The sequence below is a fragment of the Penicillium verrucosum genome, assembly GCF_028828655.1.
Source record: "Penicillium verrucosum strain IBT 35672 chromosome Unknown utg000001l_segment0_segment0, whole genome shotgun sequence".
Classification (NCBI taxonomy): Eukaryota; Fungi; Ascomycota; class Eurotiomycetes; order Eurotiales; family Aspergillaceae; genus Penicillium; species Penicillium verrucosum.
The window spans coordinates 6,707,113-6,733,989 of NW_026643210.1; the positions used below are offsets into that span (position 1 = coordinate 6,707,113).

Below are 26,877 nucleotides of genomic sequence, written 5' to 3' on the forward strand. Positions count from 1 at the left end.
AGGATTGTCCCTTACACAAAATGAATCCTACTTTGCGTCAAAAGAAACCCTACAATCGGAAAATGCGATCTAAAACAGCCGATGATGTATGTCTTGTCCCTCGATTCAGATCAAAAGTGCCAGAGATAAAGGCCTGTCAGTAAAAGTAAGTAAACCTCTCCCACTGGTGTCATGATGCTCATCGTCTCAAGGGAATTGTTCCGGTTGGCGGGTTTGGCACAAGCCCCTATGGGCCCTATCTGTCTCAGCACTTAGAGGGCAGACCACCCTCAACTTAATGATACTGTCACTGGGATTTACAAAGTCTCGTGGAGCACGAAGGGCATTAATTACGATGATCTTGACTTCCAATTTGGCAAAAATGGACCGTATAAGGATCTGGATTATGAGATTGAGGTACGACCATCAGGAGCTTCCAATGATTTTTACTATTTACTATCAAGGTGACATGGTTTATAAATTGAAGTCTGAGACTCCTAATGAATGAATATATCAATTTATTATTCTTTTCGACTTCACACTCGGGTTCCTGAACACAAATATGAACGGAAACAAGGACTTGGATGGAAACACTGTATGCTAGCCCGTCACATCATTCACTATATCTCGCAGGATGGGCCGATTCCCAACCACATTGGTACCGTTGAACAGCTTTGCACCCGTCTTTGAAGGCCTTCGAAGGCCGGACGGTGGCTGTCGGGAACCCAGTGGGCTCAGTGGTTCACGGGTAGAACGAGAAGAAGGTGATTTATTCTTGCTCTTACCTTTGCCCTTAGCAGAGCCAGGAGTCAAGACCGCTCCCGGAGACATGAGCTGCGACTGGGTGGTACAAGAAGGGAAAAAATGCTTGTCCATGGCTCCGCTGGGCAAGTTATAAACCCAGCCTTTGCTTTCCATCAGACGAACATATTTGCAAAGGAGCTCGTTACCATCACGGAGAGTGGATCTGCTGCCGACAACTAGGAGCTTGGTTTGGGCACGGGTGAAGGCGACGTTGACACGGCGCCAGTCGCGTAAGAGCTCGCCGACGTTATTTTCGGCGTTACTGCGTACGCAGCTCAGGATAATAACCTCTTTGTCGCGACCTTGGAACTTGTCTGTAGTGTGCATTTCTAGATCCGGGGTGTAGCGTCGCAGGCTCTGGCGAAGGAGCGAGAGTTGACTGCGGTAGAAAGTGATCACACCAATGTTGCGCGCGGGGATACCAGAGGCAATGAATGACTCCACAAGTTGCGAGCAGAGGAAGACCTCCATGTGATTTACGACTCGATTTCCCTGTGCTATCTCGAGGGCTGCAGGGCCGATGGGATCGGTGTTGACCAGGCGTGTTTTTGCAGATGGTGTCAGTAAGTCTCGGAGCCAGCAGGGGGTACTGGGGGTACCCGGGCAGATTTCTCGTCGTGACTGTGACGGGGCATGGCTCAAGTCCTCGACATGGAATTTCTCGAGGGCGTTGATGTTGGGTATATCCAAAGATCGGGCCGCTACCTGCGGTGTGCCACATTTGAGACGGCCCGAATAGATCAGAGTATTGGAAAGTAACATGATTTCCTCACACATGCGGTACTGGTGTTCTAGGTTGACAACCGAATCTGGTTGTGCGTCCGAGAGTAGTTTGAAGAGACTGATATCAAGCCCTCCTTCCTGGGCCGCTTTATTCTGCACAAGCGGCGGCAATTGATAGTGATCACCGACCAGGATGAATGTCCTTGCCATACGAATCGGGCCGAGACAGACCGGGAGAGTGATTTGTGACGCCTCGTCGACAATACAATAGTCAAAGATGCGCTGATTAAAAATGTTATGGTTGACTCCGAGGCATGTAGTGGCAACAACCTGCGGCTTCTCGTATGAATCCTTGAGTTCTTCAATTGTTGATTTCGGGATTGCAGCAAGATCCGCAAATTCCTGAACATCTGGATGGATTTTGGCGGTTGCACCTATACGCAACACACGAATGCTGTCGTCTCGAATCTTCAGCAGAATGTTGTCCACTGCAGTGTGGGTGTAAGATGTAAGAAGAACACTCTTGCCTTGTGCGACAAGGGCTCTAATAATATGGGCAATGGTTGTGGTTTTTCCAGTCCCAGGCATTCCGAGGACAAGGGCATAATCTTTGGCACTCATCACTTTATCAATGGCTTGTCTTTGATCCACGTTGAGGTTGTCAGGATCGGAGATTGTGTATGAAGATGATGTCGTCTTGAAGGCGGGAGCTTGACCCTCAACAATAAGCCGTCGAAGCTGTCTCGCTTGGAACAAGTCTTTATCCATCATACAGATGAGGTTGTTTCGAACAATGGCCATGCCGTTGCTAAACTCGTCTTTGTCGATCCGGTAAACGAGCTGTTCACCTGGGTTTTCGAGAGCAGCAGGCTCTCCTTTTCCAACCTCCATGATTCCCCTGAAAGACTGATTTGTGACTGCATCGAAACCAGCCGTCTTTGATCGTGCATTGTGAAGTTTACGGTCCACGCCAACCTTGATGTGTGAGGAACTAGTATGCACCACGTATCCATTGGCGAGAGCAAAATGGCCCTTTTCATCCGAAATTACAATCGGTTCACCGACAGATATTTGAGACTCAGCAAAGGAGAAACCAGGAGGCGCTTGTCTTTTGACGAACGTATACTGGTAGCGGTTTATCTTGGTCCCAGTGTTCTCCTCATACACCGAATGAGGATCGATAACGACATCCCCGAAGCATCGGCCCAGGGCTTCTCGCTCACTGCTCACCAATGTCCAAAGCTCTCGCCGGAACTTCACAAGATTACCCTCTTCTTTAGTCAGAAGTTCATCCCATTTACGGAAGAAGTCCCGATCACCGTTGTCCAGATGGCCGACAGCTGCATCGAAGTCCTCACCAAGTGCGCTGGTTTCGCCATTGCCATCCTCGGAGAGTTTGTGATAGATAAGGCAAGGGGTCTTTGCATAGCATCGAATACATTGACGAGCTTTCTTCAACATTGGTGGAAGCTGCTGCCTTTCGCGAATATAGCCAGCAAGGTGATTGCGCACCTGGATCATCTGGAGCAGCTCGTGTCGAATCCCACGGATACTGAGTGTTTTTGTTAACTCGAGGTAGTAGAGAAGCCCAAATGTAACATCGAGATCTGCAACAGTTTTTAGCAACTAGTCAACAGCCGAACAGGATGGGCGGCTTGAAAGAACATCTCATCACTTACCATAGCGGTCCGACAGGAGTAGAGTGTAGAGAGCTGTTTGAGCCCTGTGTGACTGGTTTGTATCCCTTCGCCCAGTCTTAAGCTCCAGCGGAACCACCAGGTTCTTCTCCATTTTATCTTCACGACAAGTAACTTGTACCGTCGCATCGATGTTACCTTTAAGGCCATACATTGGCGACCAGATGTGCTCCTCGACCTCAAGCAGTTTGTTAATACTCAAGTTCATTTTAGAGCTGTTGCGATCTTCAACCATAGACTTGGCCTATTGATCTTGATTAGCAATGCTCCTTCGCCAAAAGAAGCCACCATCGGCCGTGAGACATACATGTGGTTTGACATGCAAAAAGGCATCTGCCCAGTCGAGAACAGCAGGCATCCTGCTCATGAGATACTCAACAGCTTCAGGGATACTCATTTGGATAGAGTACAGCTCTTCAACGTGTCTGCCCATGACGGTTTCGACCAATGTCTTCAGTGACTCCATGTCCCATTGGTTCGCCTTGAGCGCTTCTTGAAAAACTTCGTGGAAAAACACTCCGAAGGCTTGCGGTCGCTCAAGTGCGGCAATGACTTTAACTCGGTCTTGAAGGACAGCTCGTCGCTGGCAGTCTATCGAGTCTGCTACGACTGTAGCAGAAATGAGATGGTCGGGGTGAAGGATGATCATGTGGTTCAAATTATCCACAACGCATTGGCCGGCTGCGTTGAAGTCCCCGACCAGATGGATATACGAGTCCTTGCTGCAGGGAGTGTCAAACCATGACTCTCGTAGAACAATAACCTTGCGTTCTCGGGTTTTCTCGTCTTCAACTAGCAAGACCTGTATTAAAAGTCAGCGGACGGGACTATATCCGGGGCAAGGGCAAGGTATCTGACCTGCTCTGGCTGAGTACGCCCTTTCGGAGTAACATATGTGCTCTTCGTGATGTCAACGATCTGGTAACGTTTGATAGCTTGTCGACCTTTTAGGTTCTATTTGTTTTGACTGTCTTAGCATATATCTAGAAATTAACCGACTAAGAGTGACTAACATAAGGCCCTCCTTCACCTGCTTGCTTCATAGTTTGCTCGATGGCCTCCAAATCAAAATCATCATCAAACTCATCATCCGATGATACCATCTCAGGTTTGACAGGTGTGGCGGTTGGGGGTTTGCTATGCATACTACCATTCACCGGGACATTCGCAGCATCTGATTTTTGCAAGGATAGTCCAGTGATTGTTGGCTTTAATGAATTGACGGACACGGGATTTGTGTCGCATTTTGCAAGTATTTCCTGCAAGTTGTCAGGCAGATCGTCATATTCATCTTCAAAGTCATCGAATTCATCGCGTTTTGTTTCGTTAGTCGTAGTGTTATGGGGTATGGGTATGGAAGGTTTGCTGTCGAACATCGAATTCTTTTTGGGCTGCGATGAACGAGACTTTTCTGCGTCAAGGGCAGCCCAGTCAGAAGATCCCAGAGAAGCAAACTCATTAGATGCATGTGCCGGCCCAATGAAGGGATCCTCTGAGGGATCGGCCAGGTCCATCAGACCTTGATCAAGATCATCATCTCCGAACTCGGAGGATGACTCTTCAAGAACAGGCAGCGTTCCAGGTCTTACTTTCTCAAGCAGTGCAGCAGATGGGGACTCTGCGGTTTCTTCGTCGGCCTCGTGAAGCCTACGGTCCTTCGTGGGTGAAGACGATCGACACCTTCGCGCATCCATATGTTGGCGCAGGGGCGACGACCCTGGAGGACCCACATCGGCAGGGGCCATATGTATACTTTTCTCGATCTTTTCCATAAGATAATTGATCCTTGATGACTTGGGTCTTCCAGATTCAACATTGCTGCTAGTTCGTTGAATGCCGCGACTGGGACCAACATCTAGTCTATTGACTCGTCGTCGTTTTGTTCGAGAGGTGGGGAAATCGGTAGTGCAGCTAATCGCACGTCTCAGCCCTGACGAGTCTCGACTTGTTCTGCCTGAGCCCGGTGTCTGGGGCGACGAGGAAAGAAGATTTGCGAACCGTGGCGGTGGAAGATCATCCGGGCCATCGATCATGTTTTTATCCATGTAGTTATTCCACAATTCAGCAGCCATATCATGCTGAGGTGTCTTGAAGAGGGCTTGTATTGAATGAAGATCAAGGGGTTCTTTTTGCATCTTTTTCTTATTCCCATTCGAGGGAGAGCCAGCAGGTGAAGAACTGTGCCGGCGCTTCCTGCGACGACCTGCTGGCGTCTGGGATGAGGTGTCTGGGTTTGAGCTGGCAGGCACATGCTGCCAGATGACATGCTCGACTGGCGTCACCTCCGGGCCCGGCGCGGGATCAAACGAATCCTCAGCATTGCTGATCAAATCTGCCAGGGGTATCCTGTTTCCTGGAGTCTGAGGGCATTCTTTGATAGGCTTTGATGCTTGTACCTGAGGCTCCGACGCTTGAGCTTCGTGCGGCGGATGGCATCCTCTGTCAGAAGAGGCCTGCATCAGCTCTGCCACACCGTTGGGGCCCGAGTCTTCGAGTTCTTTGCTCCCATTAACCGATTTCGTCTCGTCTTTCGAGTTGGGGCCTTCGGGAACTACTTCGCCTTCTTGGAAGCGAAAAGCGTTCAATTTTGTTCGTGAGTTTGAGGATATGGGGTATGCATTGTTCGTTGCCATTGCTTCGATCTGGAAATATCCAATGACGCGTTCAAAATTGGTAATGATACATTCCGCGGGAAGCTGGAGCAGGACAATATCAGAAATGGGGATACGTTTGGGGTTTGAGATGAAACATACCAATTAAGAGATGGTATTTACCGGTCCAATTAATTACTTTGGATGTTCGTGCATATGGAAAGATAAAACGAATGGCGACTCCAGCGCCCTGTTGGTGACGTGGGGGGAGGGCCAATTGTGATAAGAACGCGTCGCGTGTAGCCCTGACACCTATTTTCCAAGGCAGGAGCGTAGTTCTGCCTAAAATATCAGGTGTGAGAGCGGACAAGAAAATTGCCGAAAGTAGACTAGCGCGATAACTGGACAGCTTCCCGGCCTTTTACGGCTTCAACATCAACCCGCCGAAGCACCCCTCCACTCTCCTACAAGAGGCAACATATCAATTGAGACCGTCCTTGCCACTTGAATTTAAGAGGACACTCTCCCTTGTGACCCTCGCCAATTTCCTCGCACGCCAGTATCGGCCTCAACCCTCCTTGACCCCCATCTTCAAGATGACTGCCCGGCCATTGTCGCACATCCTCCGGGCGCGCTGCCTGCTTCGCCAGCCTCAGAACACCCAGGCATTCTCTACCCGGTCCAGTCTCCGTGCCGCGGACCACGGTGACCACTATGATCCTCCCACCGGCTGGCTGTTCGGTGTCAAGCCCGGCCAGAAGTACGTGAAGGAAGGCTGGGAGAACATTTTTTACTACGGATTCATTGGAAGCTTTTTGGTCGCTGGTGTCGCATACGTCTTCAAGCCTGATACTTCGTACGTACAACCCATACCTAGACCTAACGCCTCAATATTGGCGTCTATGCCCCTCGCACAACTGGAATACTGACAATTGCAATAGTATACAAACATGGGCTCTCGAAGAGGCCAGACGGAGACTCGAAGCTGAGGGAATCCTTGAGGACCCCGACAAGGTCAAGAAATAAACGCCAAATTTGTACACTGTACATAGAGATCAAAGAGGGACTATTTCGATTTATGCCTGTACTACCTGCGACGGCAGATATGATGTTCCGGTCTCGTTCTTAGACAGGGTTTTTTCTTTTTGCATGCTCATCTATTTTCGTTTGTTCCTTGTTGTATCACTTTACACTTTTCGAAGTTTCTTTCCGTCATGTTGGCTATAGGTGCTCCGGTAGCAACAAAATGCTTATAATTCGCACTGAGTATATCATGAAATAATCCAAGTTAACGGCACGAAGGTTGATAAAAAAAAAATGGCCGGCTGCATATGCGGCCTTGTGGCATCTTTGGATAGTGTTTTTGGTAGTCCTTAAAGATGTCTCTTTTGTGGATCTTCTATCCTCTTCTCAGTTTCACGGCAGGAAAGGGGAAAAGGCCTAATTCGTGAAATCGACTATCGACTTTTCTATATATAACCACGGACCAGGTGTATCTTATAGAATATATGAAAAAATGTACTGGAAAAAAAGGCTGACTGACATTCGCTTCCTTGCTATTCATATATTCACGTACGGTTCTCAAATCTCTGGATATAGATCATTTCTCCGGAGCAACGGCATTTCACGCCTAATCTTCGCCACAAGATCCAGGTCAATATCGGCTGTCGCAATTTGTGGTTCCTGGTGCTCATCTTCCAGCTTTGCTACCACTTCACCCCACGGGTTGACGATAATAGAATGACCGTAACTTCGTCTCTTCTCATTATGGGGGCCTGCCTGCGCCGCTGCAATCACGTATGATTGGGTCTCAATAGCTCTTGCTCGGAGCAAAGGCTCCCAATGAGCTCTGCCCGTCGGAACAGTGAATGCTGATGGGTAGGTGATGATTTCAGCATTCTGCCGTCTCAATGCCAGGCTGATCTCTGGGAAACGCAACTAGATACATAATCCAGCATGAGTAAGATGTTGAACCAACTGATGTTCGATGTAATGTCAACATGCACTGTACTTACGTCAAAACAAATGCTTAGACCAACACGCCCTATGGGGGTATCAAATGGCCTTGGAATTTGTTGCCCAGGTTGGACGTTCCTATGTGGTTCAAGGTTAGCGAATTATAAGTCACTATCGAATCTTAAGTGAACCCTCTTACGCGCTCTCCTTGAGTACAGGTCCGTCTTTGATATCAACGTCAAACAGATGGACTTTCTGGTAGGTTTGAGTAATGACTCCCTTATCATCGATCCAAATCAATAGATTCTTGAGCCTGGTTTCAGAAGCTACTTCATGAATTCCAACACTGATGTGGATGTTCTGTTCCTCAGCATCTCTCTGTAAAGATGATACAAAGCTAGTCCTCTCTTCAGATTGTGCGAGTGAGTAGGATTGCTCTGCCGAGGATGCGATATAGTCCGATGCCTCTGGAAGAAACAGCACCTAACATATATGAGCTGTCTATCAGATAGTTGGCAATAGAATACATATAAGATTACCTTGGCACCTGCTGCAGCAGCCTTTCCAACCAACACCTTGCACTGAGCTAGATTCGAAGTTATGTTGCTAGTCGAGCATAGCTGCCCCACGGCCTATATCAAAGCAGATTGTTAGTCGTGTGATTTACGCCTGATGGATGGTGTATATACCGCTAAAACCATAGTTACTAAATTTCAGGCCTGAAAGGAACCTAAAAAAACCCTCAAAAAAAGAACCAAGAAAGTACTTTGTTATAGCAATCGAATGGCATCTTTCGACCCCAAAGTGACGAGCCCGTATGCTGACTCAGCCAGTTATCGCGGGCGATAATCTTGCGATAACCTTTCTTCCCGCCAAGACTCTCACCTCGGATCTTTCACAAGACACACAGGTTTTGACAGATCCAGCAACTGCTAGACGGTGGAATCCTATCGTCGCGATGAAGAGTTTAAGGAGAGACTTGTCTGCCAACCCACAGGCCGCAAATGTTACCAGCAAGGTCTTCGTTAGGTCCACAAAAAGTGGAAAGGTGCAAAAGATTGTCCGCGAGCTCTACTTGAGAGAAGATATTCCTTGCTCTTCTAAGCTCTGCTCACAATGCCCGACGATTGCGCCGGCTGATGCCAATGGAAACAGTAAGGAACTTATCATGGTGATGGTCAGGCAAGTTGCTAATGCGAAACAGTTGCGCCGTTCGTCCTATCCGATCGCCCCGCCGGCACAACAGCATTCCCGCGAGGTCACTACCTTGTTCCAGATACAAATGCGCTGCTTAATGGAATGGATCTTTTCGAGCACACTGGGGCCTTCTACGATGTGATTGTCCTTCAGACCGTCCTCGAGGAGTTGAGAAACCGATCACTGCCACTTTATAACCGTCTTCTGGCCCTCGTCAAGTCAGACGAAAAGCGCTTCTACCTATTCTTCAATGAGTTCCGCCGAGAGACTCATGTTCGGAGAGGCCCGGAGGAAACAATCAACGACAGGAACGATCGCGCTGTGCGCATGGTAGCAAGCTGGTACGGTTCCCACCTGCAACAATCAGCGAAGAAGGGAAAGAAAGAGAAGGCGATTCCAGCAATTGTAGTCATAACTGATGACAAGGAGAACCTTCGGAAATGCAAAGAAGAAAATGTGGCAGCCTTGTCGCTATCCGACTATGTCTCCGGTTTGGAGGGGTCCGAAATGTTGCTGGATATGATCAGCGAGTCAAAGGATGCGCGAGATTCCAAAGAAACAACTCGCGGGGAATTATTCTACCCAGAATACTTCTCAATGTCAAAACTCACGACTGGCCTGCGAGCCGGAACATTGCACCAAGGAGTGTTCAATGTCTCTCCTTACAACTACCTGGAAGCCTCTGTCAAGACCGCAGCTTTCGATAAACCTCTTCTCATTTTGGGCCGTGATAACAGTAACCGCGCTATTGCAGGCGATTCTGTCGTGGTCGAAGTACTACCAAAGGACCAGTGGAAGAGCCCTTCGACTAAGATCGTGGATGAGGAGGCTGTGACCCGTAATGATAACCCTGATACTGAGGAGACCGAGGCTGTGGTGACGGATAGAGAACGCAAAGCTCTCCAGGAAGAAGTCAAAAAGGCCCATGGCAAGAACTCGGATGGCAAGCCACAACCTACTGCCAAGGTTGTTGGTGTGATCAAGCGCAGCTGGCGTCAATACGTTGGTCACGTTGACTCGAATTCTACTGGCTCACAGGCCTCTGGCAGACGGCAACAAAACGTTTTCTTACTGCCTATGGATAAGCGTATCCCGAAGATCAGAGTACGCACAAGACAGGCTAGCGAGATTATCGGTCAGCGTATTCTTGTCACCATCGATTCTTGGGACCGGGATTCGAGATACCCTACCGGTCATTTCATTCGGTCTCTGGGAGAGCTCGAGACCAAGGGCGCCGAAACCGAGGCTCTATTGCTTGAATATGACGTGCAGTACAAGCCGTTCCCGAAGTCTGTGCTGGACTGCCTTCCATCTGAAGGGCATGATTGGAAGGTCCCTGCCTCGAAGGAAGACAAGGGCTGGAACGGCCGGAAAGATCTCCGAGACTTGCTTATTTGCAGTATCGATCCACCTGGCTGTCAGGATATTGATGACGCACTTCACGCGCGTCTCCTGCCAAATGGAAACTTTGAGGTTGGTGTCCACATTGCGGATGTGTCGCATTTCGTCAAGCCCAACAACCCAATGGACCTCGAGGCCAGTGTTCGCGGAACCACTGTTTACCTAGTCGATAAGCGTATCGACATGCTCCCGCATCTTCTTGGTACAGACCTGTGCTCTCTCATGCCCTATGTTGAACGATATGCCTTCTCGGTTCTGTGGGAGATTACACCTGATGCCGAGATAGTGTCTTCGAATTTCACGAAGTCGGTCATTCGCTCCCGGGAAGCATTCAGCTACGAACAAGCTCAATTACGCATTGACGACAAATCACAGCAAGATGATCTGACCGAAAGCATGCGCACCCTCTTGAAATTCTCCAAGGTTCTCCGTCAGAAGCGTATGGACGCCGGCGCCTTGAACCTTGCCTCCCCAGAAGTCCGCATTGAGTCTGAGGGTGACGAAGTGGGCGATCCTTTGACGGACGTCAAGACTAAGGCTATGCTTGACACTAATAGCTTGGTCGAGGAGTTCATGCTTCTCGCCAACATCACTGTTGGCTCGAAGGTCTACGAGTCCTTTTCTCAGACAGCCTTGCTGCGTCGACACGCCACTCCCCCGCCCCAGAATTTCGAGGACCTCCAAAACCAACTCTCTAAGAAGCGGAACATGGAGCTTGATGTCTCCAGCTCGCGGGCTCTGGCTGATTCCTTGGACCGCTGTGTCGATCCCAAGAACCCATTCTTCAACACCCTGGTCCGTATTTTGGCGACCCGTTGCATGACCTCTGCCGAATACTTTTGCGCGGGCGCCTTTGCCGAATCTGAATTCCGTCACTACGGTCTTGCCTCGCCCATCTACACCCACTTCACTTCGCCCATTCGACGATATGCCGATCTGATGGTTCACCGCCAATTGGCTTCTGCCATTGGGTATGAAGGCGAGGATGGACACGCAGTCATCGAGGGTGTCAGCACCCGCAACAAGCTAGAAGACATCTGCCGCAACATCAACGTCCGTCACCGCAACGCACAGCATGCCGGCCGCGCTAGTATTGAATACTACGTCGGTCAGGCTCTCAAGGCCCGTGGAGAGAAGATGGCCGCCAACGGTGTTGATGCGGGTATTGAAGAAGAAGGATACGTCATGCGCGTGTTCGAGAACGGTGTTGTAATTTTCGTTCCCCGCTTCGGTATTGAAGGTGTCGTTCGTCTGGAAGACTTTGTCCTGCCTGGTGAATCTGGAGCTCGTTCTGTCGCCGAAAGACGGGAGCTAGCTCCTCACCGCACCACGGAGTTTGATAGTGAGGAATACACCCTTCGCGTGGAAGAGAAGGGTCACCCGGAGAAGGAACGCAGTGTGACTGTTGAACTCTTCCAAAAGGTCCGTGTTAATGTCAGCTCCGTCAAGGAAGAGGGTCGTGGCGCCGGCAAGAGAAGGGTCCGGATTCTGGTTACGGAGGCATGAACCAAGAACTACATCCATGTAGATTAGATCTAGTGTTAAAACGGCGTTCAAATCAAATGAATGACAGACAATTGTCTATTTTTGTATGTTCAGTTTGTCTGCCATATCTGTACTCTGCGCTAGTTATGCAATTATATTCAAACCTTTTTCAAAGTTATCATTCTGCGAACCAAGCTGACCGGGGCCCATAACGGAGCATCTATTCCAGCCTCCAAGGCCGGTGCAATAGCCGTAGGGTGGTCTTGCTTCTCGTTTCCACCATGATTTCCAGTCAATGGGCCAGGCTGGACAGGATCACGGCGTCCCTTAGCACGCTCCAACTCGCCAACTTTCCATCCTCGGACGACCCACAAGCATAAGGAAGCACCAACATACATGAATCCAGTAAATAACTGAACGCGCAGGTATGAAGTCCCGCCACCAATATCATGGCTACGGAGCTGAAGGGCGATAGCCTCGGAGACAGTGCAAGGAGCAACAAGCGTGAGCCAGGTAATGCTCAATCCGGAAGGAAGGTCTCTGATACCAATAATCTCCGCCAGGACGGGAGAAACAGTAGCCCAATACGTGCCCGCGACAGTGCCAACCAAAACGGCGAAGAAGCATACCACGCCCATACTATCAACAGAAGTCCAGATGGCGAGACAAAATAGACCGCAGAGGAAAGTGAGGAAAGTGGCAATATTAATGCGACCAAGTCGATCACTGAACATGCCAACAAACGGACGGCCGAGACCCTGACCGAGGTTGAGCAGCGCTGAGACAATACTCCCCTGGTGCGACGAGAGACCAACGGAGAGGGCGAAGTTGGCAACGCTGAACAACAGTGCCACATAGCCTAGCATGCTGAACACACCCCATCCGAGGAAGAGCAAGAACTCCGGGCGACGTAGGAGAGGCAGATGGAAAGCCGTGAATCTACTACCGACGGCCTTGTTGCGATCCCGGAGCAAGTTACAGCAGACCAGGTTCACGACGCAGGAAATGATACCCAAAATGCGGAACGCCCAGCCCAACCCGTAGCGCGGGATAATAGCGCCCACTGCGAGAGAGTATATCAGACCGCCGAGACCAGATCCGGCGGCATTGATGCCCATCGCTACTCCACGGTGCTTGTCAAACCATTGCGGGGTGATACCGACGCTACCCACGAAGAGGAAGCCCATGCCCCAGCCGAAACAGACACCTTGGCTAAGGAAGATATGCCATTTCTCGGTCGCGAATGAGGACCCTATTAAAGAGAGGGTTTCGAGGAAGATGCCTAGGTTGAGTACAAACCGTACACCCCATTTGTGGATCATGTGGGTGGCTAATGGGGCCACCAGGAGGGCACAAGATATGCTCAAGCCGCCTGTGAAGGCGTACGATAGAGCAGATGTGTTTGGGAATACATCATTTGAAAGGTAATAGCTCAGAAAGACTCCGTAGCTCTGGATATTAGGCCTGTTAGTAAGATGGTAGTGCAAAGGCGAAGATATATGACTCACACTATTGATGCCCCATGTATGCGCATTAATCCAGAAAACACAGGCGACACAGACCCAGCCATAGCCACCATCCGGGGCGACATCGCGCTTATATTTTTCATCTTCGTCGACGTCAAGTGGTACCGAGTCTGGATGCAACTTCTGTTCCTGTTTTGCGCTCTCTCGGTCTATATCGTCTTGGTGGGAACGGATGATATCAATTGGCACATTATCTGCCATGGTAGCTCAGATACAAGCCCAGCTTGTTGTTATTTTTATGAGCTTCTTGTAGGACCCAAACCAGTTGCCGTTTTTCTCACGACATGGAGGTATTATGTACTTTGTAGTGAAAAGAAGCAAGAGACCTAAGTTATCACGCTAACGACAAAAAGGGACTAGATTTCGATCAGATTATCAATTGGTAATAATTGGAGTCATCGGACTATCGGACTAAAGGCCGAATCCAAGCATGGAAGGAAGATTGTTCGTATAGAGAAATGATGGCCAGGATCTCGTGGTTCATTATTTCCATTCGGCGATATCTGACCAATGAAAGAAGCTGATATACAACTATCTGCATACAACATAACTGCAGTTCTCAGTCGAGGCGTCAGCGCTACTTGGCTGTGGAGTATCTTGTGCCGAGAAGCCGATGCGGAGAGAATCCAGTCGAGTCTCAGTTGGGCAGATGTGGGGGATTTTTGAGTTATTCCCAAGGTTTGAAGAATGGATGTCTTAGCTTAAATAGAGAGATGTCTCCATAGGGCTGGTTCTCTTATCAAATATTGACAATAGTATTGTATATGTTGTATATTGTATACGATAACTAACTATATATTTGAATATGCACCTACGTTGTCCAATTTAGGGCTTAATAGGGCTAATTATAATCAAACCCTTATCTATCGATAAAGGATATATGATGAGTCATCCGTTGCCTCGCGACGGACCTTAGGGATTTGTTTGGGAGGGGGACCAGCCCAATGACGCTAGCCAGCTCAGACCGTCAAGTGTAGATCGCAACTAGACTCTTCTCATCTTAGTTCATCTTGGTCCCTCTTTCCTGTACTTATCCGTATATCTCCTCAATATCCTTGATCCTTGCAATTCCATGATGCATAAACATACCACTGGCCAGAGGAAGGTTTCACCTCCTGGTCCATCCTTCATGTCCGATGATCAAGTTTGTAAGTGATTCTTTGGTGTTGGGCGACTCAGAGCTGATATGAGTCAACAGCAACGTACTTGAAGGACTTGCGGGCAAATCGTCCTGCTCGTCCGACAGGATCTCGTCCATACCCAGGCAGAACAGCCGCGTCAACAAGCGATCTATCTGATAGCCTTCCGCCAAGGGCATCCTCGGCGTTCTCCATGCACGCCCCAGTCGAAGATGAAATTAAAGATCATCGACGATCAGGCAGTGCAATGTCCCATCGTCGGACCAATTCCCATGTGCCTGGCGGCGGCGCAATGGGTCGTCCTTTAGCTCAGGAGCCACGTACGCACTCAATTCGAAAAAACGTGTTTCCAGCACAAATCCATGCACGTACCATTCCCATTCCAGCATCTCCAGCTCTGTCCTATCGTGAAGATGGTCAACGACGACACGAAAAGGAAGAGGCACGGTCGCTACGAGATGCCTTGCAGAAAATGGATGTCCAGGACGATGTCGGTCTTCACCAAGCAGCCCAGGATGAGGCCACTGAGCTAGTTTGGATGCACCAGAATCCTGGCCAAGCTTTCAAAAACCCTTATGCACCATACCAAAACCCCGATGCCAACAAGGGCAACCAGAGCCCTGTCCGAAATGATTCGCGAGGGTCTAACCCCTCGACCAATAGATTCAGCCAGTCGAGCGTTTCCTCTGATGGTAACTCTAGCCCTGAGTCGATTCGGAAACGATCATCTCTCGCTGGACCATCGAAGAAGAACCTCAAAGTCAACTTTAAACTACCTGACGAGGAACCCGAGCAGCCTGTTGCCCCCAAGCCACGGACCGTCAGCAGTGATTCATCTAAAGGGGTTTTCAGGAACCCTAACGACCAAATTTACGAAGAGCCCATTGACATTCAAAAGGAAGCCGAAGCAAAGCCAGACTTCTCCAAGTCTGACTCGTCAGCTTTGAAGAACAAACCGCGCAACGCTCTCGGGCGTGTTCCTAGGCCGCTACCTTGGTTGCAGAATAGAGCTCACAGCAGCCCTGTGATGGATAAAATCTCCCGGTTTGAAACTCACAAGAACCCTCCCACCCAGTCGCGTAACTCCGGCTACACTCGAAACGAAAGCGCTACTCCTCCTCCTACTCAGTCGAACAACGCCAGTTACACTAGAAACGAGCATGCTAGTCCGACTCCTCCACCCGAACAAAAGGATGAACCTGTCCCCACCCAGGATGGAAGAGAGAGGCGCAGCGATGATATCCGAGCGGCTACCAGCAAGAGACGAGGTGACCGCAGTGAGAAGCTGCCAATGCCTTCAGCGGTCAGCGATCGAGTTGGACGCCCAATCGTGAGCTTTGACCAAACATGGAAACCAGTTGATCAGCCGAAGCCTGAACGTCCAACCCTACCCGTAATTGAAGTGGCAGCACCTACCATCGAGGTCTCAGCCCCCACAATTGAAGTCTCCGAGCCACCTCCAATCCCCGTGATCAACGTCCCAGACACCAAAGTGCCCACTATCTCCGAGATAGAGGCTCCTTCCAAGCAACCGACCAGACCGGTGCCCCAACCGACGAGAAATAGCCCAACTAAACAGGCTTTCCCAAAACAGCAGGGATCTGATTCGCAGAGCCGTTGGTACTCGCCCTATACACGATCCGGTGTCCCGACTGCAAGCTGTGAGCTATGTACGCTTTCCATTTCGGGAAAAATTGTGACCGCTGGCGGATGTCGATTCCACCCGGAGTGCTTTACCTGTTCCCACTGCCACACAGCTCTCGAATGTGTGGCTTTCTACCAAGAACCCGCGTCCAGCAGAGACGAGAGACTAGCAACAACCGAGGCTCATGACCAAGAGGCCCGTGTGCCGCGGTTCTACTGCCACCTGGATTTCCACGAGCTGTTCAGCCCCCGTTGCAAGAGCTGCAAGACTCCCATTGAAGGAGAAGTGGTAGTAGCATGCGGTGCCGAATGGCATGTCGGCCACTTCTTCTGCGCAGAGTGCGGTGATGTAAGTGTGAATTTCCTTGCCAATACTTCCACTTCCACACGCAAGACAACTAACAATTTTCTCTTCATATAGCCCTTCGATTCCCAAACTCCGTTTGTCGAGAAAGACGGCTTCGCTTGGTGTCTCCACTGCCACTCGCGCCGTACCGCGCCACGTTGTCTGGGCTGCAAGCAGCATGTCATGGACGAGGTTGTCATCAGCGCAATTGGTGGTCAGTGGCACGAGCGCTGCTTCAATTGTCACGAGTGTGGCGATGGTTTTGGTCCGGAGGGCCGATTCTTCGTTCGTGAAGGCGAGCCCAAGCGTACAGCCAAGGGCCGCATTATCGGTGGCCCGGTCCAATTGGCTATCTGTGAGAGATGTGAAGGTATCCGTCTTAAGGCGCCTGGAATGTGCTGAACTTTTGCACCATCTAGTTGAGTGAGGGGTTTCGACCACAATGTTTTAACGAGATTACTGCTTTTATGATAGATTCACGCATGATGTCGGTGTTTGATTGTTGCATCAGTTGATTCTTGATTTGTCTGCATGTGTTCTACAACCCTTTTCTTGGGGTTCATTTCGGGAGTTTGTTCGTTCTTGTGTTTGTGTTTTTTGTTAGCCAGCGAAGATTGTTAGCGATGAACATGATATTGGCCATGGCAATGCATTTAGAATGGGAGAGAAAAAAACGCCTCAAAACACCTCTCTCTTATCGTATCATATAGATGAATGATTCTAGTAACTTCCCGAGGTCCCATATTCACCTCCCTAATTAGGTATCTAATCCTCTTCACTCCTTTTCAAGCAGGCCATTCAGGATCAGCCTTGCGTCTGAAGACAGCGACATACTTGTTTCCCTTATTTCTCGTAACTTTCTTCGACTCCTCCGTCTCAAACTTCATAACCCGCACACAAGGATCAAGAGCAAGCTCCTCCTCAGAAACCCGCTCAAACAGATCCTTACTGCTCGCAGCAGGAGCAGGCCCACCCTCCGGCTGCTCACCATGCAAGAAATGCCGCAGAACCCAGTGGTGATACTCCTCGACATCAGTAATGGTGTACAGCAGACCGCCGGGCCGCAGGACAAACGCATACTCGGAGTTCAGGGACTCGGAGATAATACGGGCCTTGTGCTTACGGGCCTTGAAATGCGGATCCGGGAAGCAAATAAAGATCTTGGAGAGTTGGTGGTGGCCGAAGAAGTTGGGGAGGAACTTCATTGTGTTGCTGCGGATTGCGGTGATGTTTTCGAAGTTTCCTGGGAAGAGTTTCTCCGTGCCGATTTCGTCGTCGTTGGCTGGGGCTGGGGCAGAAGTTGATTCGGTGTTTTCGGGTTGCGTCGAGGCATCTTGGGGTTCGGTTGATGATGGGTTCGCGGCTTTATTCTTGAGTCGTTGTTGTTGGCTGCGCAGGGCGTGGATGCGAGAGCTGAGGTATTCCAGCACTGAGATGCGGATTTCCATGCCTGTGGTTTGTTGTTAGTTATGTGGTGCTCATTATTCATTCGGGCGAGTGTGAATATGTATAGTGTTGAATATCGCTGCGCTGTACTTACCGACCATGAGGGTATCTGGCAACAATGGCGCCAGACCAACCATCAGCCCGCCGAATCCACATCCGATATCCACGACTTCGACTTCCTTGGTCAACTTGCGCCCTCCGCTGAGGTTTGTTTTGGATGTATCTGGGTCCACGAATGCAGGATAATGGGGTGACCAGTCCATATGCGCGGGGCTGATAGGGCTATTGGAGTAGTTAGCTTTCCGTTTGCGATCGGATGGGCGTAGGAATTGTCGCCAGTGAAGCTCGACAACCCAATGGATATTCCCATAGAAATGGTTTGACGTGCAATAGGCAGAAGAGGAGAATGAATACATACTACTCTAGCCGGTGATCAGAGAAGGGATTCGCATGCGCGCGCTGGCGGAAGAATTTCTTCTGCGGCATCTTGATGACGGAGTCATCGGTGGATTCCTGCTGGGCCTGTACTTTGCGACGGTACTCTTCGCGCTTGACGCGCTTTGCAGGTGGGTTTTGGGTGGCCATTGTGAAGATCTGACAACCTGGGGAAGCAGAGAAGCAGAGAAGCAGGGAAAAGTCGAGAAACCGAAAAGATCGAAGTCGGCGAAATTGAGAAAATCCCGGCCCCACCTTTTACTCCACGTGGAGTCTCTCGACTTTCGACTTTCGACTTTCTTGTCTTCTTGTCTTCTTGTTCTCGACATTTGCACTTGTTAACTTGACTTGTATTTGCATTATTTGAGCTATTGTCACTCTTTAATACCCTTCAACATGACAACAATACCCCCCTTCCCCTTCCCACCAACCTACAATTTCCCCCCTTCTTCACCCCGCAACCAAACACAACAACCCGCCAGTCACAGCTCGAGAAATGGTCTTCTCTAATCCAGTCCTGGTGCCGACATCACCGCCAATACCGTCTCTCCCTAATAGACGCCGTTGAAACTCCGCTCTTCCACAACACAGCCCTGCGCAAGCGCCTCGATATGCGCGATGCCCGCGAGGTCATCGACTGGATGACCAAGAGCGAAGAGGAAGGCGGCGGTGGGCGGCGAGCGGAGTGGATCTCTGATGCGGGCGGTGCGTCGTCTTCAGTGAGCTTGATAAATGGTGCTGGGCAGGGGCCGAAGTCTGTTGCATGGATTTGGTGGAGGAGGCCTGAAGAGTGGGCGGATGTGTTAGTTGAGTGGGTTGAGAGCACTGGGCAGAGGGGATCGGTTCTGACGGTCTATGAGCTGATCCATGGGGAGGGGGCTATGTCGCAAGGTGAGATTATGCCTTTGGTTGTGGGTGATAGTGTCTACATTTTATACTGATCCCCGTCTACAGAGTTCCATGGTATGGATACTGATGTCATGCTGCGCTCGCTGAATGTCTTGGTTAAGAGGGGCAGGGCACAGGTTTTTGGTGGTGAAGGCCAGGAGGGTGTTAAGTTCTTTTGAAGAGCTCAAGATGAGATACTGGGATTTCTCTATGAGATAAATCGTGGCTATTCGTGACAAAAACAAAGCGCTTCTCATGTGCAGGTCAAAAGACAGGGTAAACCACGTCGCCGGTACTCCAAACTTATACACAGTATTCATGTTCTTAGGCTGCAAGCCCAAAGTGGAAGGGATGTGGACTCGATACCTTGGTATCAGTCTACTGGTCTGCGTTCTCGATCATCTCCTCGGTCAGCTCGTATTCGTCGGTGGGACGTGTCTCCTGCGACATGGCCATGTCCAGAAGCCAGTCAACTCGGACAATCCGTGGAGTTTTCTTGATATCGAGCGCCACTTGACGGAACCGAGGCCAGACTCGACCATGATTAGCTCCGGCGCTGCTGAGAAGAAAGACATCCTTGCTGGCAGGCTTGTCGTCTTCCGCTTCGCTTTCTTCGTCGCTCTCCTCACGCCGAGAATGGTGCGCTATAGCCAGACGCCCACGGAAAAGCATGCACTCTCCTCCGTTTGTTTCAACAATAGATTTGAATGCATCAAATCCACCCCGAATGTCCTCGACGCAATAGATGCGATAGCCTTGCAGCATTTTATTCTTGTTATTCTTTGCATTCGTTGTGACAGAAGACAGGTCAAAATTGTACTTCTTCTCGGCTTCTTTATCCTCCAGAGGGAAATCGGAGGGGTCAAGCAATTCCTGCTTCTTTAGGCAACTGGTGATGAAGTCTGTGCTCACGATCATCGGCGCATACGCGAGTGCATTGACAAATTTAGTGGTTCGCAAGATCGAGGGTGCGGCCAAGTGAGTGCATCGTCGGGCATCTTGGACCACCATAATACCGAGATCTCGAAGGCCTCGCTATGAAAAGTATTAGTACATAGACCTTGAGTCAATCATATTTATGACTGCAGTAGCCAAACGAACCTTATCTGCATCCTCTTTCTTCTCGTTGCCCTTCCCTACCCATCTCTGATAGCCAGTAATTAAAAGGTGCATAGCAATTGGTGGCCGAGACTTTTTCTGTCGTTTAGTCTCCACTGCTTGCTCGCCATCGCTCTCATCCTCAGCTTCAAGCGAGGCACGCTTCTTGTTCTCCTGAACCCGACCTTCGTCTGACTTGCGTCTGCCGCCGTAGATAACACCGCCCACACGTTTCCTTTCCTTTTCGTACAAGGCAAGATCCGGGGCATACTCATGGAGCCGGGCAGTTGCTGCCTCTTTTGACTTGCGGCTACTGGTCGACGATGGAGTCTCATTTTCTTTGCCCTCGGACATGATTCGGGTTCGTGCCGGTGTTTGGATGGGTTGGCGTGATTTGCCATTGCCCTGCGGAGTACCGAGCGAAGTCTCAGGGGCATCCTCGTCAATCTTCCGTTTCTTCTCGGCGGGAGGCTGCACTGAAACCATATTTTGGTTCTTGCTATGCATTGCACGTCGTGGGCTATGAGCAACAGTCTCCCCGGACGAGAAAAATACCTGTTCCAAAACATTGCGGTCGAGCTGAGTCTGGCCTGCGACTTCTCCGAGATTAGTTCGCAGAGGGAAGTGGCTGTAGCGCGGGTTTGAGGCCGGCTGTAGCTTCCATTTTGCATAACTGTCCTCCAGCCACAGGTGGTTGACAACTTCGAGGCCCCATTCCTTCGCCGCATTGCATTTCTCACTTGTTCCATGTGCCGTAATCAGATGAGTATTTTCTTGTTTTAATGTTTTGGTACACTCCGCGCCTGCCGCTGCGATCAAGTTCTCCAAGTAGATTCTTGCTTCGCCAACATAATTGGACAAACTGATCTTCAAGCCTTCAAACCCGGGGATGCCAGTGCGAGAAATTGGGTAGTGCAGTAGTCGTCTGAGGGGTGAAGTATATGTGTTGAATGTCATGAGGCGGTAGAGCCATGCGAGGTTTCCAACGTCTATGTTCAGTCGCGATGCCGTGCGGTACGCAAATCCTTCCCGGTAACGACAAATTAACATATCTGCTCCATCAATATTTGAGGCCATTGTGGCGCCGCCTTGTTCAAGGACAGTTTTGATTGATTCCTGCAAATGCGAACCGATTCCAAGATCCGGAGATAGCATAATAGACTTCCCTTCGAAGACACTCCGTTGGCCTGATTTATGTACCGAACTGGATGGCTCGGGTAGCTTAGACGGGTCGGTTGTCGACGCGCCGACCAAATCCTTATTATCTTGGCATCGAATTGGAGTATCAGGGCCCACGCGCAAGATTTCTGGGTCTGGAAGTGTATATGGACGTTCATCGATTCGTCGACCAAGTTTAAGGCAGTCGTCAAACCTGTTCGCGGTCAGTGGGGGTCTCTAACTGTTGTGCCATGAAATCTCACCAATGCGGTAGTACAATCTTCACGTTTAATTTCTTCGCCTGGACAATGCGCGCCTTGTCGGAATCGGCTGTGAGGTCCACCAAGTGCGTAACCATCTGAGAAACTCTTGGGGCGTACAATCCACCTTTCGCGACGACACCACCTATGATTGCATCCTTGTCTCCCTCGGGGATATCGCCGCAGGTAACCACCACATCGTTCATGAACAGACGCGGGTCTGGGCTGTATTGGCGGGGGTTGGCCAATTTTCGCTTCGTCAATGAGTTACTCACCCATTGTGGCTTGACCACAGGGATCAGCGCATCGCAGGTAGTATCGTAGGCTTCAAAGTCAATTGTGGTAGAAATCAAATGGCTGAACTTGGCCACATCGGGGACCTCGGCACCAGGTTGGACGATCAGAGGCTCGCCGCCATTTTGCTCGAGAATAGTTGCCAGCTAGGTAATTTTATTTTTGTCAGTCTAGTTCAAGCGGTACTAATGGTAGGAAAACACGTACCTGCTCCGCGGAGTCACTCGAGAGATCCTTGGAGCATACAATGCAGAGGCAACACTGCTCGAAGAGCTTGGACTCTCCATTTTCAGTTGCCATGGCCAAATTTGTGGATAAATTATGCGATTAAAGACTGGGGCGTTGAGTAAAATATCTCCAAGAGAGTCACATCCAAGTGTAGAATCAAAATGAGGCAATCGGGGACGCGCCCACGCGTGTCAGGAACGCCGGATCACGTGCACCGCAGTGCGTGGGTACTCCGTACTCCATAACGTCAGCCTTTTTTTTAACTATGTTATGATACATGTAATTTTGTTAAGGCGTTCGACTTCGAGGATATTCTGCAACTATAGGATTTACTAAGCTCTAGAGATGAGGACCATCCGATAATCAAGTTATAAGTTACTAGTCCTCGAGTAAACGGCTCTATTAAAATATTGTTTCGTATTCTTTAGGATCAATTCTCTTCTCTACCGGTCGAGGAGTAACTATAGTTCTTATCCCAGCTATTTTAGGGTACTTTGTCCTAATGCCTCTATGCTTTATGTGTGATGGGAAGGCTTCAACGCCTAGAAATAAGGTAATCATAGGATTTGTATGGGTGCGAATACCGTCAGAGGAATTGAAGACTGGAAGGGCTGTGTAATAGTAATTCAGGTATCTTTGTTTTCTGCCAGCTTTAGTGCAGGCACCATCCGAAACTTTCAGGTACCAATACCGTTACAAACCGCATCGGACCCCCTGGCAACTATACACCTGCATACAACGCCCCACTCCAACTTCATCTATGGGTTCACCTCTCCACCTTGTCAAAACATATCTTCACTCTTTCATATCTTCACTCTTTTGTGCTTCAACGATCTCCTGAATTAACCACACCCCCTTGAACGAACAATGCTAGCCCCAGAGATCGCTAACTTGGTGCAATTCTTCTATCCTATTGGCAACACCCCTGCTGTCTCCTTGACTCAGGATCTGCCATCAAAGAAGAAGGCTGATCTACTGCTTCTCGGCTGTGGAGATGTGCGCCACGTCCTCTTCACAGTACACACGGAGCAGCAGGGTCGCGATCCACGTCCTTTAGACGTCACATGCTGCGATGTAGACACCGCTGTGATTGGTATGACGACTGATTCCAATTTCAGGTTCTAGAAGCTAATTAGAAAAAATCATTCACAGCTCGCAACATCGTGTTGCTGTCCCTGGTTCTCGATGATGTTGATGGTGCCAACGATCAACTCATTTGGAATCTATTCTATCATTTCCGCATTGATGAAGGTTCACTTAATCTGTTGCAAAGGCAAACAACTAAACTGTTGTCCCTGTCAACATCGCTGCACACATGGCAACAGAGTGAGTATGGCCGAGTGATCAGGATGTGCGATCGTATCTCTCTTGAACGGGTCCGCGACATGTGGCGCTTCTACGGAGAAAAGAGAGAAGGCGATGCGCTTCGTCACTTTAAAAAGAAGCTCGATGATGGAATGAAAACTTCTCAACAGTTTCAAAAGTCGGTTGTTGGTGACAAGATGAGTGTGATAACAGGAATCCGAGCTGCTGCCCCTGCGTGCTTGCAAGCTGCCAGTGCTCTCGGTAATTTGTACAAAAATTATTGGGCGTTCGGTACCACCGAGACTGATAAAACAGCTCGCTCCCTTGCCATAAATCCCAACCCCATGTTTGCGCCCAAGGATGGAAATATGTTTTTGCATTATGGGACTGACCCGGTGCTTGGATTCCACATCGGCTCTTGTTATGCCCCGATTAAGCCAACGTCACCTCAGTCAGGTTCTTCTTCCGTGACACCTGATTTGCATGAAATCGTTAAAACCGCCAAGACAGAGTTCAGTACCTGGACGAAGTCGTTCAGGGCGCATTCCATGGCTGACTTGGTCATACTACGGTTCTTTGTTGGAGATGCGGTGGCATTTGCATATGCCCTCCAGCAGATCCGCATCACCGGTCCCTCAAACTCGTCTCATTGGTATCGTGATCGTTATCATTTCGAGCCGCTGGTCTTGGACGATGAGCACTATTCGGACGCCTCAGCGCCACTTGTGTTTGACATTATTGACACGTCTAACCTTATCGATCATCTTGGGGCCTTGAATCTGCTCACTGCCACTTCCCCGCTTCTTCGCAATAGCCTCTCGGCGACTCTTTATTCAGAGAAGCTCGTGCGGACTCAGGAAACTCAGATATCACTTCTTGAAACTCTTCTATGTGGAGACATGCCTACGGTTACCTCGCTTCTCGGCTTGGTGCCCGTGGAGGTGGCGACAAACACCGCCTTCTCGTCTGCAGGAGATGAAGCTTTATGTCAGAATACGTCAGGCCCCTCGTCCAAGGCCGGACAAGTGTTCTCGAGAATTGCATGGAAGAGACCATTGAATCCGGGTGATGTAGCTGTCAACACGCTGGGCCTTATTCACTTTGATTCCGCCGGCCTAGCACAGGTGCTCTATCGTGTTTTCTTGACAATGTTCGCCGACGAGGATGTCTCGAAGTTGCTTGCCAGAATGCGAAGCGCACAAATACAACATCTGCCTACTTACAACCGGGCGAGCTTTGTCGCTTTCCTTTGCCTCGTCAAGACACGGACCAGCACTAACTGGGATAAGACAATGAAAGAATTACTTCATCTCATGGATCATGACACCGGTCTCGCATTTGCCAATACCTACATGCAAGAGCTGGTTCTGTGGATGCATCTGAAGGGTCTTTATTCTGTTGATATTTTAAAAACCCCACCACACAGCCGGACTGGCCATCCCCAAACTGGGACCTTGCAGGGCTGGCAGAACATGCCACCTATGGTGAGTGTCACCCTTCGTGTTCCTCGGAGTAAACTAGACCCCTTTATCGCCGAAGCCGTCAAGGCCGGCGGTACACCTCCGCTCCAGGCTGTTCTGCAATCTTCCGCACGAGCTGCCAGGCAGTGGCAAAACATGTTTGCGGAAACTCAGATTGGATTTGGTAACCTTAAAGCTAAAGGATCCAGATACAGCGATGAGTTTGAAGTGGAAATTGATGAAGACCAATTAGGATGGAAGGGACAGTCACCGATGTTTATTTCCTTCTATGTGCCAAGTTGGATCTTACTTCAAGAACCATGTACCGCCACTGTCTCGCTGGCTATCCCGCACTCTCTTGCAACCGCCCAGATATTTGGCAGTAGCTTGGGACACAACCTGAGCATCTTTACTGCCAAACAAGAGGATGTTGAACATGTCTACGTCACCAAGAGTCAGCCACACCAGAGTGATTTTATGTCCATCCACGGCTTTTATTCAGAGGACGTCAAGAACGAAGTCGGCCCCGACCGAAACTCAGAGACAACCATTACTGCCACCGTCAATGAGAAAAGCGGCCAAATTTCATCGTTCACTGCCCGTGTCCAAATTCTATGCGAGCAATCAAAGGCTCTACTTAGGGATGGCAGCGTGATCACTCGATCCTTACGATCACCGTTCAACTATGCGTTATCTCTCAGAAAGGGACCAAGCTTCAAAGTCAACTTCCCAGCTCCGGTTTTGGACTCCACCGCGAGAGTGAGAATAGCTCGGAAATCATCTTACCTTGAGCTCGTCGCAGATGTCGCCAAGGCCACCGACTGGTCAGCCTTACGGTCTTTTATGTATCCGGTGGTCTTGGATTCGGGATCGCCCACTCCGTGGAACATGCCGCACGTCAATCTCTCATCACTTCCCGCCATAGACCTAACCAATCCTTCCTCTGAACGTCTAGGATTGCTACGGACCCACCTTCCAACTATGTGGTCCGCACCAGAGACTGCCCTGAAGTTTAACCCTTCCTTGCCAGCTACACCGAATACCCGGGCCAGGGTGGACTTCAAGGATGGTTTATTCCACATGTTTCTAGGCTTCAGTGGAACAGCAGGTCCTCAGGCCTCCATCTACGGTATCGACTGCCCCGAAGAGAAGGGCGTGCATATGCTGGTTTTCGTATCCAAGATGTTACTCGACATTTCGAATCGCACTATTGTTCTTGACGCTGCAGTTCTCCCTTTGTACACTGATCTCATGCCGCAAATTATGCCTACTCTGCAAGCCATGGCGGATAGCACCCATTCACCCAAATCAATCCGCACCTCCAAGGACGAGCTTTATCTGTGGAAGGAAGCTCTGCCTGCTTGGACCGAGCGATGCCGATCTTGGTCCCATGAACCTAATTGCGAGTACGTTGCAACGGGCAAGATTCCACTCTCGATCAAATTTGGGGAAAGAGTTCTGTGCTCGTGCGGGGAGGGCACCGTACCAACTGATTTCATGTCCGAGTTTGGTGGATGGAAAGCTCTTGCCAAACACTGTGTGCGGGTAGCCATTTCTCCAGCTTTTGCGTCTGCACTTGTTGATAAGCCTATTGATTTATCCGCACTTTCATCGGTTCGCGATGCCAGTGGTCAAAATTTGATCGGCTGCCAGGTCTGTGGCAAGGACGAGGAAGCCAAAGGTTCGGCTTTGAGGAATTGCTCGCGATGTCATAAAGCAAAGTACTGCTCCAGGGATTGTCAGAAGGCCGATTGGAAGAAACACAAAAAGGTCTGCAAAGCTGGTGGAAACTGAGTCGGAAGGAACACTTTTTCATG

At 49.8% G+C, this 26,877-nt stretch overlaps 10 protein-coding genes across 10 annotated transcripts; 5 read left to right on the top strand and 5 right to left on the bottom strand.

Annotated features, from left to right (window-relative positions):
• Positions 1-579: 579 nt before the first annotated feature.
• Positions 580-5,836, bottom strand: N7516_002493 (bifunctional ATP-dependent DNA helicase/ssDNA endodeoxyribonuclease DNA2; the record flags this gene model as incomplete). The annotated part of the gene is made up of 5 exons (XM_057215213.1): positions 580-3,113; positions 3,186-3,447; positions 3,511-4,005; positions 4,062-4,157; positions 4,217-5,836. The coding sequence occupies 5 exons, from the start codon at positions 5,834-5,836 to the stop codon at positions 580-582; spliced, it is 5,007 nt and encodes a 1,668-aa protein (XP_057077096.1).
• A 554-nt stretch (positions 5,837-6,390) lies between these two features.
• On the top strand, positions 6,391-6,820 carry N7516_002494 (uncharacterized protein; the record flags this gene model as incomplete). The annotated part of the gene is made up of 2 exons (XM_057215214.1): positions 6,391-6,650; positions 6,736-6,820. The coding sequence occupies 2 exons, from the start codon at positions 6,391-6,393 to the stop codon at positions 6,818-6,820; spliced, it is 345 nt and encodes a 114-aa protein (XP_057077097.1).
• Positions 6,821-7,375: 555 nt separating this feature from the next.
• On the bottom strand, positions 7,376-8,451 carry N7516_002495 (carbon-nitrogen hydrolase family protein; the record flags this gene model as incomplete). The annotated part of the gene is made up of 5 exons (XM_057215215.1): positions 7,376-7,732; positions 7,810-7,888; positions 7,950-8,233; positions 8,290-8,382; positions 8,440-8,451. 5 exons carry the CDS (start codon positions 8,449-8,451, stop codon positions 7,376-7,378), a joined length of 825 nt encoding a protein of 274 aa, XP_057077098.1.
• Positions 8,452-8,585: 134 nt separating this feature from the next.
• Positions 8,586-11,854, top strand: N7516_002496 (exosome catalytic subunit DIS3; the record flags this gene model as incomplete). Its single annotated transcript, XM_057215216.1, has 2 exons — positions 8,586-8,904; positions 8,955-11,854. Coding segments are annotated over 2 exons (3,219 nt in total), but the record flags the coding sequence as incomplete, so codon positions are not given.
• A 137-nt stretch (positions 11,855-11,991) lies between these two features.
• On the bottom strand, positions 11,992-13,560 carry N7516_002497 (MCT family MFS transporter; the record flags this gene model as incomplete). The annotated part of the gene is made up of 2 exons (XM_057215217.1): positions 11,992-13,284; positions 13,342-13,560. 2 exons carry the CDS (start codon positions 13,558-13,560, stop codon positions 11,992-11,994), a joined length of 1,512 nt encoding a protein of 503 aa, XP_057077100.1.
• An 874-nt stretch (positions 13,561-14,434) lies between these two features.
• Positions 14,435-16,890, top strand: N7516_002498 (LIM domain protein; the record flags this gene model as incomplete). The annotated part of the gene is made up of 3 exons (XM_057215218.1): positions 14,435-14,507; positions 14,558-16,491; positions 16,564-16,890. 3 exons carry the CDS (start codon positions 14,435-14,437, stop codon positions 16,888-16,890), a joined length of 2,334 nt encoding a protein of 777 aa, XP_057077101.1.
• A 383-nt stretch (positions 16,891-17,273) lies between these two features.
• On the bottom strand, positions 17,274-18,519 carry trm8 (tRNA (guanine46-N7)-methyltransferase; the record flags this gene model as incomplete). Its single annotated transcript, XM_057215219.1, has 3 exons — positions 17,274-17,938; positions 18,029-18,216; positions 18,353-18,519. The coding sequence occupies 3 exons, from the start codon at positions 18,517-18,519 to the stop codon at positions 17,274-17,276; spliced, it is 1,020 nt and encodes a 339-aa protein (XP_057077102.1).
• Positions 18,520-18,765: 246 nt separating this feature from the next.
• N7516_002500 (ESCRT-II subunit protein VPS25) lies at positions 18,766-19,436 on the top strand (the record flags this gene model as incomplete). Its single annotated transcript, XM_057215220.1, has 3 exons — positions 18,766-18,868; positions 18,928-19,260; positions 19,324-19,436. The coding sequence occupies 3 exons, from the start codon at positions 18,766-18,768 to the stop codon at positions 19,434-19,436; spliced, it is 549 nt and encodes a 182-aa protein (XP_057077103.1).
• Positions 19,437-19,635: 199 nt separating this feature from the next.
• N7516_002501 (uncharacterized protein) lies at positions 19,636-22,367 on the bottom strand (the record flags this gene model as incomplete). The annotated part of the gene is made up of 4 exons (XM_057215221.1): positions 19,636-20,292; positions 20,359-21,727; positions 21,777-22,213; positions 22,275-22,367. The coding sequence occupies 4 exons, from the start codon at positions 22,365-22,367 to the stop codon at positions 19,636-19,638; spliced, it is 2,556 nt and encodes an 851-aa protein (XP_057077104.1).
• A 795-nt stretch (positions 22,368-23,162) lies between these two features.
• On the top strand, positions 23,163-26,854 carry N7516_002502 (uncharacterized protein; the record flags this gene model as incomplete). The annotated part of the gene is made up of 2 exons (XM_057215222.1): positions 23,163-23,388; positions 23,448-26,854. The coding sequence occupies 2 exons, from the start codon at positions 23,163-23,165 to the stop codon at positions 26,852-26,854; spliced, it is 3,633 nt and encodes a 1,210-aa protein (XP_057077105.1).
• Between the last annotated feature and the right edge of the window lie 23 nt (positions 26,855-26,877).